This window comes from Lagopus leucura, unplaced genomic scaffold (assembly GCF_019238085.1).
Source record: "Lagopus leucura isolate 7727_CA_CO unplaced genomic scaffold, USGS_WTPT01 Super-Scaffold_100026, whole genome shotgun sequence".
Lineage (NCBI taxonomy): Eukaryota > Metazoa > Chordata > Aves > Galliformes > Phasianidae > Lagopus > Lagopus leucura.
The window spans coordinates 2025067-2040381 of record NW_024962277.1 but is presented as its reverse complement, the minus strand read 5'-3'; the positions used below and the strand labels follow the sequence as shown (position 1 = coordinate 2040381).

General features: G+C 42.5%; 1 protein-coding gene across 1 annotated transcript; it reads right to left on the bottom strand.

Moving 5' to 3' along the window:
• Positions 1-3247: 3247 nt before the first annotated feature.
• Positions 3248-13895, bottom strand: SEC61A1 (SEC61 translocon subunit alpha 1). Its single transcript, XM_042880430.1, has 12 exons — positions 13800-13895; positions 12637-12704; positions 12232-12297; positions 12055-12133; positions 11069-11200; positions 10198-10307; positions 9835-9988; positions 8961-9121; positions 8554-8751; positions 7950-8141; positions 6288-6364; positions 3248-5573 (listed from the first exon to the last, which is right to left on the bottom strand). Exons 1-12 carry the CDS (start codon positions 13804-13806, stop codon positions 5387-5389), a joined length of 1431 nt encoding a protein of 476 aa, XP_042736364.1. The 5' UTR covers positions 13807-13895; the 3' UTR covers positions 3248-5386.
• Positions 13896-15315: the final 1420 nt, after the last annotated feature.

Genomic DNA, 15315 nt, shown 5'->3' with positions numbered 1-15315 from the left:
TGCTCTTGTTTCCAGGCAAGGTGACTGTAGAAATATTTGTTTTTTAAAAGAAGCACCAGCTCAAATTCCAAGCTCAAGAGCTTGAAGAGAAACCAAGTCCTTCTCAGAGCAGTTCTAATGAACGCACAACCCTGTCTTACAAGTTCTACAGCCACAGAAACAGAGGAAATCCCATACAGGGGAAAGGCAGCACTAGATCAGTTTGGGATATAGATCAGAATTCAATTCCTACAGCACACAGGTATGCACAGCTTTCTGCAAATAGCAAAATTCAAGAGCAGATACCTCCACACAACCTTTACCACCACCATCACCGCAATACACTCACAGTTGGTCGTGGGCAAAACACCAGAGCTCAGGAGCATCCTCATGTACACTCCTCTGAGTCACACACATCACCCCAACCAGAACAGCCTCACCAGGACACATCTGTCCTGGATCACTTCTCCCAGCTGCCCCATCACCACACCCCTACCCTTTACTCTCTGCAGCTGAGCTCTACAACCCCAAATCACCCAATAAATGACACTTGTGCCCAGAGTGATCCCTTGCTCTAGAGGCATTAGGTGCTGCTCTACAGCCCTATGGAATCCAACTGCAGCAAAGTTTCCCTGCTCTTGTCAAAAAATCGAAGCTTTTAAGCAAAAATACAGCTCATGTTTGAGCATTGATGTTAATCGCACAGCATGATCTGCTCACTGACTTTTCTGCTATGACTGAAGCAGCCTTTTCCTTTTATAAAGCTTCAAACCACAGGTTTACCAAAGCCCTAAGAGCACCACGCAGATAAAGGCTTTTATTTACATCTGTTTCAAGCTCTCAAGTATTCGTGTTGCTGCAAGGTTGACTGCCAAGCCTCCTGTTTCTCCAACAAGAACTATCTGTGTCGGCATCCCAACTCTGACCTTGACAGCCCGCTGCACGGTGACAAAGCACACCACCTCTGTGCTCATCCAGACTGCAGCCCCTCTGCCAGTTGTTGGGGTATTTCCTTTCTGCTAGGCGCTGCCAGCTTGGCCAGCATCACGTCAGCGATAGCCAGGGATTGTTAGAACCTGGCCCACAGAAGAGCTTCAATTTTAGCCGATCCGTGCAGTCGCGTGCCATAAAGCAGCAGCTTACAGTCCCGCTGACTAATTAGGTCCCCAGCTTAGAATATTGATTTTGGTTTTAAATGCTACTTTTCTCGCTTTCTTTCCAATCCCATTGACTGTCTTGGTCTAGGCTAAATTGTAGAGCAATATTCAGCAGGCGATGCGACTGTCTCAGCAGCCACCTCTGACACTGAGCAGGCTTGAAAAACAATAGACTGTATTCTAACTATTATAAACACCGTAAGAGGAGAACATTTTTGCATTTCAGCTTTAAGCTCCTTCAATCCTGGCCCTGATTCTAGAACCTAGAAATAATAGCGAACTCCATCCCCAACTTTTTACATTGCAGGACACCCATAAGCATAACAGCAAAGGAAAAACGACCCCACACACGTTCAGAACAGATTTAATACGCGTTTTGCTGCTCTCTTCCAAATTGCAAACCTTGACTCGCAGTGTAACATTGCCACCAGGCGGGCAAATTCTCCCCTGTGCCGTGCCAGCACCCGTCCTTCAGCGAGGCTTGGTGGGGCTGCACAGCCCTGAGCCCCCCTAACAGGCAGGCATTGTTTGAACACCTGCACGTCTCCCTGTGCAGCTGGGAAGGTGCCAGCAACACTGCTGGCCGCAGTTCAAGCTGTGACCTTTCCAGGCAGGAAGCAGGCGAAGGCTGGGGTTTCATGTCAGAAAGCTGGCAGTGGGAGCAGCCAGAGGAACCGAGACAGCAGGCCATCCAAGCACACATCAAACAGGGGTTTCAGAGCTGTCGCTGGCTCTCCCTCCCTGCAGATTCTCTCTGAAAGCGCTCTTCTTTACTTTACAGGATGAAATCGCCCTGCAGCCATCACACCTTGGATTAAGGAACAATGGGAATGCTCTGTGGGCACACAGGGATACCTGAGTTTTGGAATTCCAGGGAGTGAGGGTTGATGGAGGACCTGAGTTTCAGTATTCCAGGCAGCACGGGGCAACTGAGGACCTGTCGCTTGTGTCACACCATGCCAGTAACAGCCTTACAAAAACCCGTGTGAAGGTCCCCAAAGCTGGAATAAAACTCAAGGCCACCTAAGGCCCTTAGTGTTCTTTGCTGCAATGGAGAACAATTAGGAAAAGCAGTTACTACCACTCTGCTTCCTCCTTTACCAAAAGCCTACTGCTAAATCTATTCCACAAACAACCTTTTGTTTACAGCATAGGGCAGGGTTATCCCAGTGGAAATCAAGGGAGCGCAGTAACGAAGCACTCCACAAAGAAAGCAACAACCATCATAGCCGTGAAAAAAAATCATTCTGGCTGCAAAACCCCACAACATAGTTTTGAAGTTTGTTAAACAATGGAATCTTTTTCTGTCTCAAAATGACACGGAGATAAAGCCTTAGGAATATACAAACTGCTATATAAACTGGGGGGCTTCTACAGCTTCCTGAATAGCAGTGGGATATCAAACACTCACTGCTTAAGTGGCAAAAGCTTTACAAGCTTTCACATGGGTTCTGCAGGTCGAAAGAAGCAGTTGTGCAAGGACTTCTTCTGGAAATACTACCGTCCCAAAGAGGACCTCAAGCACTGCCTTATGTTGGTACCTCAAGTAGCTGTCCTCTGCACGACTCCTCTCCATGCAACTCCAATTACTTGGGATGATGCACATGATTACCTAACACTCCTGCAGCAATGACAGTTATGACTTTATAAACGATCGAATCTCAGCCAAGGCTCCTGCAAAGGGTATTTGAATAAACTAGCTTTTAAGGAACTTTGGGCAGATTGTTGTCAGTTGGCTAAAAAGCATCGGGATATCACCGACCTTTGACTTTTCCTGCTCCAATTAGCACCCCATTATTTTAAGTACCAGTTGTAGCAGAAGACAAGCAGTTACAAAAACTGTTTTGGTGGAACCCGTGCGTGACTTTCCCACTATTCACTTGCGCAGCACCTTTTGAAATGCAACACTTGCGGAACAGGAAAGCCCACAGGAACGGCTAAGGCACCGCGATTTCAGCAAGCTTTCTTGAAAGGTCTTGGAGCAAATGCCACTTTTTTCTTTTACACTCTGAACAGCTGTTCTGAGAGGGATCCTTTTTTCCAGTATTTTGGGCAGGTAAGAGTATTCCACAATCGTTAGGATCGTGGTATTGAAAGCACCGGAACAAGCATTAGCTCCAAAGATGTACTTTATTTCATTATAAAGCAGATTGTTTAGGCATTGTTCTGTGAACACCCACTGTATGAGCAGCAGGTCCCGCTCCCAGGACACAGCTGCTCAATAACAAAGACTCCAGCACTGGACAACAAAAGTACAGATGCATAGAACGAGTGCTGCTCGGACACTCAGGAGCTGATGGCCTAAACAGCAACCAGTGAAAACGGATGATATGGTCAAAAATACACGTCCAGCTCCAGCCCAGCCAGAACTGCACATGCAGAAGTTGAGTCCTTTTTATTACAAATAAAAAAAGGAAAAAAAAAAAATCACATTGGACTTCTTGGAAAACCAACTAAAAAAATTCCCAAAGAACCACACCATACTCTCTCCCTCTCCAGTCAGCCACTTTTAACTGTCCCTGATTTCACATCAAAATCACACCACGGCATGCCTGTACTTTATAAAAAAAACAGACAGGGAAGTGACAGAAAGTAGTGTGAATCAACAGTGAACAGCTGGCAGTGAGCATTTCAGATGCTTTATCCCAATCCTCTCGTTCATTTTCCCCATTGTGATCCCTTCCCCGAGGCCTTCACTCTTACAGACAGGTGTATTTCATTCTGAGTCTGCAGAATTCCCATGCATTTGGTATTTGAGCTCAATACATTATCAAGGGCTTCTGGACGTCATCTGCGCTTCTCGGGAATGTAAGAGTCCCACCACTCTGAGCAGCAGTAAAGCACTCACTGCTGGCACAACACGCACAAACGCACACAAGGTGCAGTGAAGCCGTGTACAGAAACATCCCAACATCACGACTTCCAAGTCTGGCTCCCATGTTGTCCAACACTGGCAAGATTTACAAGACCCGTACACAGAGATTGGCATTTGGTCCTAGGCACCTAATTAGCGCTGACAATTTAAATGGAAAATTAAGTCTTTTACTGTCAACTTCTCCATTTTGGAGATATGATGGTAGAAAAAAAGGGGTCCCAATACCTTCTGTAGAAGTACTTTTCAGTGCACCATTCAGGTCAATACAGTTACATGATGGAAAAGCCTCCTCTGCGTGACTCTAAGAGTTACTTGACAAGGGTCTCATATCTACAACTAAATACAAGAATTCTAGGCAAAAAAGACATTCTCTTCACACTCCTTTGCATGAGCATGACTCAAAACTCACCAGATATGTAGATATAATCAGGTAACATCCTGACAACTGTACAACCAGAATTTTTAAAATTGATGAAACCTACCTTCAGAAAAGGATGCAAGCAGATTTGCATCTGAGTTTCCATAACATGTATTTCTTTCAGTTAGCATCAGAACTAGAAGTGCTAGAGCTAATGGCAAGGAGCCCTAACTAAAAGGTTTTTACAAATCTGCCATACTACCAAGTTTCAAAAGGTGCCATTCCTGAGGCACAGATGCTGGCACAGTCTCAACTGACCTGAGTTTTCTGCTTACAGACAAGAGTGATGGGAAAGAACACATTCTCTTACCAAAGCTTGACAAGCCTCAAGACAATATTTGAGATCTGTCAAGGTCCAGCTCAGTAATTGCAAGACTTCTGGAATTAGAGTTGCTATTTAGAGTGAAAAGAAGCAACTGCCTCCCAAATCTGCCATATTTGAACAAAAATACATCACAAAACTGAACATATTAAACGCTGTTTGTGCTTACAATTGTAGTTACGGAACTCAAGCATTAGGGGGAGAGGTTTTTCCTCACTACTGCTGCAATGGAGCTGCAAAAAAAAAAAAAATAAAATGGGAAAAAAAAACCCTTCCAAACATTCAACCCTACCCACAGTTATTAAAACCTGTAAAGGTTTCAGGTTTACTAATTTTTAGAGGGGATAAAAAAAATCCAAGAGTTGTTGAACTAAATCCAATTCAGAAAGCTGATTTTCCTAACACATAACTAAGAAACAATTTTCATTAAAAAAATTGTGCACATTTTTCCTCAGTAATTTATAAAATGCAAACAGTATGCTAGAAAAGTTTGAACATAAGGAAATGCGCTTCGGAAACATTATTAAAAGATGTGTTCCTATGGAATGACATTCTCAAGTTTACGTTACTTCTTTGCATCTGGATACTTTAGAGAGTGCTGTTCCCTTCTCTCCTGGGTCCATGAGAAGCTAGGTTTAGAAAAGAAGAGCTCCCATACTGCCAACTTCACTCTGTTCCTTTACAAATATCTCAAAGTACTGATAAATGATGGTGACAGCCAGCAGGATCCCAGTTCCAGACCCGATTGCCCCAAGGAAGTCTGCCAACACAGAGAGGGCACCAATACAGAGGCCACCAAATGCAGCAGCTGTAGGAATGTACCTGTAAAACAAGGTGTGAATACAAAAGGTGCTATTAGAATCAGCTCAGGATTATGGTAAATGTAACAGGATTATCACTGTATGGGAACCATGGAATGTATTAAAGCAAGGAGATGGGTGTTTCCTAGGAAGCCAGTCCCACTGAGAAAACGAAACACAGATAATCTAAACCATGGTGGCATCCTCTCTTCTGGTAAAGGTAATTAAGCACATGTTAATGAATGTTAGATCCTCAAGACATTTGCAGATGATTGAAATCGAAAGTTGCAATAATATTTCTGTAACATGATTCATCTAGATCAATCTCTGCTTGCCTCTACACCTACTGGATTTAAGTAGCTGCTAGTTTTAGACAGGAGTACATAGAAAGCAGTACTCTTAAGACACATGAACAATCTTAAAGTGCTGTTTGTCAGTTTGAAGTGTAGTATACTTCCACCCTCATTACTAACTTCCCTATAAAGGTTGACATAAGGAAAAATAAAACAAGAAAATAAAAGCTCTGGAGTTCAAGCATGTTTTCTAACTGCAAGGCAACAACATCCTGCTGTGCAAGTCCAGCTATTAACGAGAGGCAGTGCTCCATGCCCATGCACAGAACCCTAAAGCTTAAAGAACAGCCATGCACTAGGGTCCAGAAAATGTCAGTCTAAGCAAAGTTTACAATGTGTTCTCCCACACTTTGCATAAGCAACTTGTGAAGGGCACAGCTCACCTGTTCAGTTCATGTACCATTGAAGTTTCTCTGTGGCCTCGCATTACCATTTGCTGTTCTTTCAACTGTTTGGCAACCTGCATCGAATAAAGAAAAGGAGTCAGGTTAGGTTAGTACTATTAGCCAAGTCCACAGTATCCAGAGCAAGGCATTTCAGTGAGTTACTGGTCTTTCTCGTGTTTCATTTTCACACATAAAAACAGCCAGTATTTCAACTCGGGATAATCCAGACTGCAGTCAGAGGCAGTTCTCCACACTGTCAATTATGCAAACTTAAATAGTTCTAGTCCTACTGAGAAAACAAGAACATGGAAACCCGTGGCTGCCCCACACACTACAAGCTACACCTGTTACACCACTACTGTTCCCATAGTAAATACAAGTCCTGTTCTAGCACCAAGTCTCTACTCTCTCATGGTTAGGGTTTAGTTGATGTTGTTAAAACCATCTTATGAAGTGTGCATTCTCCCACATTCAGCTGAGCTATTTGTGAGACTCTATTAGAAGGGAAATGACTGAGAAAGGATTGTTTCCTGGAAAACTACTCTTAAATGGTATTTCTGCAAGTGGATGGGATTACAATTGAGTCCTGCTAACATCTAACCACTGACAGGAACTGAAACTCTTGTAGATGAGCTTCTAAAGCTGCCTGTAACCCAATTAAATGTACTTGCAGATGATTAAGCTACCAGTTTTCCACCATACTGTGAATGTATACGTAAGTAATGGTTTATCAACTTTTAATTTTTGATCTTGTTTACATCAGCTTTTCTTCAGTATGAGGAAAGTGTACTGAAGTGTTACAAGTTGTATCTCCATTCATTCTGAAAGAAATTCCATCTATAAACGGCTGCAAGCGCCTCCTTGCCGGTCTGACAGCAAGCAGCCAGATGCAAATCCAAAATGAGTGCTCCTGCTGTTAACTCACCATGCAACTATTACATATTTGTTAAAGAATGGATTAAACCATTCCACATGGCTGTCAAACTTCATTTCCTGCCCCAAAACCATACAATACAAATATACCACAATGACAAATATTTTCCATCTCGTTTTCCAATTCCAACTGGAGAATTACAGTTACTCAATATCAAATACCTTGAAGCAAAAGGAAATTTAAGAAGCCACACATACATTAATGCACAGAACTACATTCTCAGTTCTCAGACCTTTTAAGTTAAAAAGTTCTTGTTAATCTTCCCTGAGAATAAACTATGAGCTCTTTATGCCAGAAATGGATACTTAAGTTTTACCTGCAGGTTCCTATAAGTGGCAACTGCCTTGTACACACTGCAATTGTGATTTGGTACTAAAAGCTTTGAGTGTTACCTGATCTTTCCTCATACTCATCAGATTTCATGTAGCAATGTCAGAAGTTTCCTAATGCCAACAAAAAAAAAAACCTGTATGTCTTTTGTTATTGTCATTGCTTTCAAAAACAGCAGTAAAGAGGGCAAAAATAAGTAAAAAAGTTTCATTTTGCCCTCACTCTTCCCAGTTATCATTTTTTTAAAGCTCTTTCTAATCCAAAAATCAAAACCACTGCTTACACAAATGATAAAAATTACTCTGAAGATCACCAGCTTAACAGTAATCTAAGAAAAACTCAGTATGTATATCTGCTGTTTTTAATCAAGATATCATTTATCATTTTAAACTTACATCTTTGGCAGACGAGCCAGAGACTTCAATCCATGTTTTAGAGAAGAAAGCACAGGAACCCAGCATAAACACAATATAAACAACTGCATGGACAGGGTCTTCTAACACTGAAGAAAAGGATTCTGGAGGTGACAGATAATAACAAAGTCCACCAACAGGATAAGCACGAGCAGGGCCTCCAGCTGAGGTGTCCTACAAAAAAGGAAGCAATTAGTCACCAGTTTTCTTGCCATTTCTCAGCCATAAAGTTAATCCTGGGTTTATATCCCACCTTTATATCACTGTATTTCATTATCCTTACAGAAGCATATGAAGACTCAACTTTACTATCATAAGCAGTTTTTAACGTGGAAATGGAATACAATAAGGAACAGTAAGAACCCCCAGGACAGTAAAGAATGGTGAAAATTGAATGAAGATTCAACATCTACAGCAAGTCTCACACACCATCATCAATTTAACAAATTGCTAATCTAGAAGCTTCAGCATACCCACGTGACCTGCCATTAAAATGTGCTCTTGTGTTTAGGGAGACCATCTCTCCAAGTACACCTGTTAATGGCACTCCTACAGTGCTCTATGGAAGATCACCAGGAATACTCACAGACCAAGTGCCCAGCAGGCTAACCAGTAAGTTCCCACTGAAGCGTGCAGAAAGCATCTGGGAGATGACGTACAAGTTTGACACCAGGGCAGACTGAAGAATAATGGGAATGTTTGAAGTATAGAACAGCTTGATTGGGTAGGTGTTGTACTGGCCACGGTAGCGAGCAGATTTAATAGGAAGATCCACTCTGAAACCCTGAAAAATTTCCAGAAGAGAAAAGTCCCTTATTATAACTTGACAGCATGAACCCGTACCACAGCTCATGAACTGAAAGGGCCAGGCCTTGACAACAGCAGAAAATAAACATGACATGCAAAAAAACGACTGCACTTCCTCTAACAGGAAGCAGATTACACATCTTTTGCCATAGAAACAGCTTAGTAACTCTCTTTATGCCAACTGACCTGGAAATAAATTACAATCGCAAACACGAAGATGGTGGCAATCAGATTCATGAGGTTAGGGAGATTCTGACGGTAAAAGGCCTCACGAAGAGCTCTGACTTTGTCTGTACGAGTAGCCAGAAGATGAAACAGAGCAATGATGGCACCCTCAAATTCCATGCCTTGGGTGGAAAAAGAAAAATCTCAAGTTAAGCATGATATCTTTATCTTTAAATTTCAGTGCTTTGTCCAATTAAGCATTCTTCTACAGTACAGGACTCAAAACAGAATCACTTCCATCCCTGTTCATATTAAGGGCACATTCAGAAATCCCCCCTGTATGAAACTAGGAACGAATCAGCACCCAAACACCAAATGGAATAACTTCACTGGTCTCCTGAGATACAAAATTACTTACACAAAGTTTTGTTCTGTGTGGTTTTTTTTGTTTTTGTTTTTAATTATTTTCAAACAAGGGAGATAACATTTCTAGTATTATTTGTGGTCAGCCATTGGCTACTGTTTGAATTTAAAAAATGCAATTACTTCATTTCAGTTTTCTAGTATACATCAGCAACATGATTGCCTCCTATCAGGTTTGGAGAATAAGGGGTTTGGAGCAAAGAGTAAGACAAGGAACAGAAAGGAACAGCTGGTACTTGTCGGTAGGCTGGGCAGCAGCTGCAATACAACAGCAGTCATCCCTATCAAGTTTTATGGAGGCACTGTATGACACTGGAGTTCAGAATTAGAAACTGGTCTTTTTGACTTTAAGAGATCATTGTGCTATTCTATAAAAGGATGTAAAGAGATGGAATTTTAGAAGGCTGTGGGGAGAAGCTGCTGTGTTTATGTTCCACATGAGAAAATAAGGAAGTTCTGATGCAAGTATTACCTCGTCCTGTGTTCACCGTGGTGGGGCTGAACGCCTTCCACACAATAGTCTCACAGATGTTGGTAGCAATGAAGAGAGAGATGCCAGAACCGAGACCATATCCTTTCTGCAAGAGCTCATCCAAGAGCAGAACTATCAATCCAGCAACAAAAAGCTGCAGTAAAAACAAACAGGAGCATTACTCACACTCCTTTTCATTTTTTGTTAAAAAAAAAAGATTAATTCCTTTTAGAAGATTAGACTACATATGAGAAAGCAAGCACACTGGTATCTCTTCCCTGCATGTGGGCAAGGAGAGAATCCATAACACTGATTTCCTTGACCCCTTTGGAGGACAAAAAAGAAGGGAAGAGTAGAAATTACCTGAATTGTGATAAGCAGGCAGATACCGGCGCCCATCTCAGACGGGTCTCCATACATCCCAGTCATCACATAGACTATTGACTGCCCAATGGTAATGATCATTCCAAACACTGGAGAATACAAAAAACAATTACATATTTGTTCCGAAGATTTATGTCCTGGACAATTAGACAAACATCACATCTTTGTGGAAGTTGGGAAGGAATACAGAAGTCACAGAACGTTCAAGAGCAGGTTAAGTTTGCTCTGAAATCTAGCACTGAAAATACAAGTATGCACAGACTTCAGAAACAAAGATTTAAAAGTATTTTTAGTTACTAAAGATGTCTTTAAACACTGAAAATTGAGGATGAATTGACATTACTTCGGTTATGATTCTTTCTTTCCCATACACAAATCAGTAAGAGCTTTGTTGCCACGCATTTGAAAATACTCAGATTGCTCTGAAAGACATTTATCCCATCTTGCTGAAGAACCATCCTTGAAAGTGTAAGGTAACAACTACTACAACTAACATCTTCATAGATACAAGATAGATAGATTACTTCTTTTTAGACAAACACCACCCAACATAATTCAAGCTACGGGTGCCCAAAACATTGCTTAGTTTATTTGATGAGATTGCAGCACAAATGCCAGCTGCACAGATACTCTTCCTCTACAAACCTAAATGACACCAAATGCTAACAAGCCAAAGAACAGCCAGCAAGGCTGCAGAAAGAGACATCTGTAGCACAGCATGAACACACAGCACGACAGAAGTCCGTATCCTGTACTGAACATTGGAGACCAAAGCAAACTTCAACGTCCTGTTGTCAGTGTTAGATTCTAAATCACCCTACTTTGGCATTTAGCATCAGCTGCTACTTACACTTCTGTGCCCCGTTGAATAGAGCTCTGTCCTTTGGGGTGTCGCCAACTTCAATGATCTTGGCACCGGCCAAGAGCTGCATGATGAGCCCAGAAGTGACAATAGGGGAAATGCCCAGCTCCATCAACGTACCTGCCAGACACAGGAAGCACAGTGACCCTCAGAGGTGTGTGGGTATGGTGCACACCAGCACTTTCTTTCCAAGTTTGACTTTCCACCCCTTGCATCGTGACAGAGATGAGACAGAACTCCAAATATCCACACACGTAAGAGGCTTCCATGGTAACAGAAGCTTGTTAAAGTTGGTTTAATAAGTAATGCAGTACTTCTCAGTACCTTAAGAATCACATTTGCTGGAAAAGATTTTTGGTGTTGGGAACAGCTTTCCCGTATACAAGACAAGGTAGGAATTTGCTCTGTCTCTGACAATCATCAGTAACTTCATTATTTATTTACAAACAAATAACAACAATTTAAAAACAAAAGCCCACACTTTTTTTCAGGAGTGCTCACATAAATCACCTCACAATTCTTCATTTATATCTACATTAAAAACCTTTCTGATAAACTGAAGTTAATAAAACAATCACAGACTTTAATCTTTGGTGAGGCAGACTGAAAAGACATCATCCAGAAAAACAGAATGCAAGCAAATACAGCTGCAGTATGACTGAAATAGCTTGGAAAGTACACAGAATCCTGTACCAGCAGCAGTGCTGGAAGTATTTCTCCCCAGTCTCTGTTTCCTCACTAAATGCTCCCTCGTTTTTGCATGGAATAGATTGCAGCGAGCTACAAAGTCATTTTGTCCATCAAAGTGTGCCCTTCCAATCCCACGCTGACTTATATTTTTTTACATTAGATAAAATTACTTTTTCCTCTTTGTTCCACTTCCCATTTCAATAAAATAAACCACAAATTAAGAACAAATTTGAAAATGTTTGCTTCCATGTCACAAACATTTTCTCTTGGAAGACTGACCATACCTCTATTAGAAGCCAGAATCACTCTCATCCAGTAGAATGGATCTGCTGAGTCTGATGACATTATGCCAAATAAGGGAATCTGAATATCCAACCAAGAGAAGAAAACAGTTTTTAATTAGACTTTGTAACACCCATTCACCATCTTAGTTCTTCCTTACAAACAGGAAAAAAGCATACCTGACAACATACTAAAAAGATGAAGAGTGTGATAGCTGTCCATAGTACCTTTTCCTTAAACTGAATCTAAAGGAAAAACAAAACAACACATTGAAGAAGATAAAGCTGCCAAAATAGCAACATCTAGTCAACCAGTAAACTTTCACAGTGATACACTGCAGAGCATTTGATTTTCTTCTGAAGGAACAAAGTGTAGGATACTGAACAAAATAATTCACTTTCATCCCTTCTGCCCTGCATGCAGCCAAATCTTTACTGAACCCTTAATCCAAATAAGCAAGTCTGTGTAAGTTAAAGGTAGTTCTAGCATTTCCACAGAAATGCATCCTTTGTCATTCTCGCCACAATGCCAAGCATCTTATATTACACAGATATAAACTTCTGAACGAAATTTCACCAACTCACCTTCCGTTCTGGCTTCTGGATTTCAGGCAGGATAACACAGAAGGGCTTGATTACTTCAAGAAATTTTACTGCAAGGAAATTAGTTAAAAGACAAAGTAAACACACAGAAAGAACACAGGGAAAAGCTCGAATAAAATTAAATGCTGTGTTTAAGAAAAAAGTTGCCTTTTTTTTTTTTAATTCTCATGCAGAAGTATGCAGAAAAGATAAGTAGAATATGGATCGCAAACACAGAAGAACAAAAAAAAGAACAAATTGACAGCTTTCTGCTTTTAATGAGTAGGTTGGCAGCACAGAAAACCTGCTGCCGTTTTGCACACATATGTCTTCATAACTTAATTTCATAATGCTTCTCAAGTACCAATATTTAAGAAATCCAACACTGAAGATAGGTTAAAATCAGCAGCTGCCTTCAGGCCACACAGCTCAAGAGCTCCTACTCAGTGTCCACGCACACAATGTTCTACTTCAAATCTCTTCACAGAACTGCTCCTGCAATAATCACCCCCTTGTCACAAGGACACGTCCCCCGATCAGAAAAGTCAAAGCTGCCTCAGTTTTAGGGAAAAAAAACACAAAAACAACAACAAAACAATCACACACAAAATAGGAATATGTGCAAAGTCACACGTTGGCCACAATCACACGTAACTAGTTTTGAATGGAGTTAATGCTGAACTTCCCGAGGCCAGGCTCAGACTGCACGTGCATCTGGGGACGAATCTGAAGGACTGAGACAATGCAGAACTGGAACTCCTGGTGGCTGCCCACTTCCATACGGAAGGCAGCACTTCCATAACGCTTTACGACTAACCCATAAAGAACTGCTCCATCTCAAATCATTAGCTGTGCTTTCAATGCCTTAACCAAGCCGTAGGACAGGCTAGCAGCTATGATAACGAGACGCTTTTCAGAAGGCTCTTCCTTCCAGGAGGAAGTTGCCATGCCCAGGAAACGATTATTTCACTCAAGAAAAAGAAAGGCAGAAGGAGCCTCCAGAGCTGAGGAAGGAGCCCGCCCGCCCTACGAGGCCTGGCCGCAGAGACAGCGCACAGCCCGGGGCTCCGGCGGGCTCGGGCAGAGCGGCACCCCGTCAGCACGGCTCCCCGCCCGCCCCTACACCCGCACAGAGCTCAGCCCCAATCAAACACCCCAATACTCACTCCCCATGGCGGCCGGGGACAGGAGCGCGGAGCGCTGCGGCGGCTGCCCGGGATGGACACGTCAGGACTGAGCCGGGCCGCCCCCTGCCCTTCCGCTTCCGCTTCCTGCCACGCGCCGCAGCCCGCACTGCGCAGGCGCTGTTCTCTTCCCCCGCGCCGGCCAATCGCCTACAACTCCCAGCATGCACCGTTCACACAGCCTGCGGCGCCCGCCGGGAAATACTGATGTTTATTGGCTCCGTGTGGGTGAAGGCAACCAGTCGTGTGGCAGTCTGGGAGTTGTAGTCAGCTCCCCTGGCCGCCATCTTATCGTGTCGTCTTAAAGTCACCGAGTCCAAGCATCAGCACCGCGCCCTCTAACCACGTCCCTCAGTGCCACGTCTATCCTTTTCGTGAGCCTCAGGCTGGGTTTAACACAGCTGGAGAAAGCTGAGCCTCCTGTGAAATACAAAGCACTGGTAAAAAGGTGCAGCGCTGTGCTTTGTGCCAAGAAGTGCTGATGTGTAGCATGTGTTTGTATCACAGAATGGCCAGGGTTGGAAAGGACCTCAAGGACCGTGAATCTCCAACCCCCGAACAACCCCTACTCCAACAAGTGAAAAGTAGTCCCGTGGACCTCTTGCTGAAGGTGTTTTTAAGAGTAACACAATATTCTGCCTGCTTTCCAGGCATTTAGAGAGGGACTTATCGCTGCCCTGAAAGCTGAAGGTAAACAGAAGTTGGAGGAAAGCAAATAGAGGTGCTGATACAAGAGAATTACTCAGCATAAACACTGTGAAATCCACTGTGGTTTCCACAAATCTCCTTGTTCTTTTCTAGGCACTTAGCTACGTTTGATTAGTTGATCCCTTTTTTCTTGGTATTAACTTTAAAATTAGTAGACCTGATTTCCATTTCCTGATAGGTGGTGTTTCCCCCCACTTCTCCTTTTTATTCATTTATTGTAGTGGATGTTATATCTGCCTGCCTCAAATCTTCTGAAACTGCGCACTTCTTCTAAGAGTTATCAAAGATATCCACTGATGGCACTGAGACTGTTGCAGTCAGCCCTTGGCCAGTGGAGCTCGCTTTAAAATTTCCAATTTATGAATGGTTTTTACCCACTTATTTCCAATTATTGAGGAAGCAGCTGTTTTTCAAATTACACACTCTTAGGCAGAGTTTACTTCATGAGATCTTTTTGGCTTATTAACACAGGGATTGACACCATTTACCAAAGGCAACTGGTGGAAGAGAAAGGAGAATCAGCAGTAATTTTGTGGAAGTCTGAACAAGGAAGCAACAACGGGGATCAAAGATAGAAGCAAACAATGACCTGCCAGAATTTTGTGGAATTTATTAAAACACGGGAAACTGCTGTGAGAGGTGCTGATAACATCACTATGCCAGATCATGGTTAAGTTAGAAAGGATAACGTGGCTTTATTCTTATCTAAACAGCTCTCTGCTTTTAGCCACTTAGAAGTCAGGTGAGTAGGTCACTGTCTAGACTCCATGCTCAGTGGAGATGCTGATGA

Excerpts from the sequence above, each read along its gene's own strand:
- SEC61A1 (XM_042880430.1), bottom strand. Across the intron at positions 11,201-12,054 it reads GATTCTGGCTTCTAATAGAG|GTACGTTGATGGAGCTGGGC; the intron begins GTATGGTCAGTC and ends TGTGTCTGGCAG. Across the intron at positions 6,365-7,949 it reads CTGGCTCGTCTGCCAAAGAT|GTTGCCAAACAGTTGAAAGA; the intron begins GTAAGTTTAAAA and ends TATTCGATGCAG.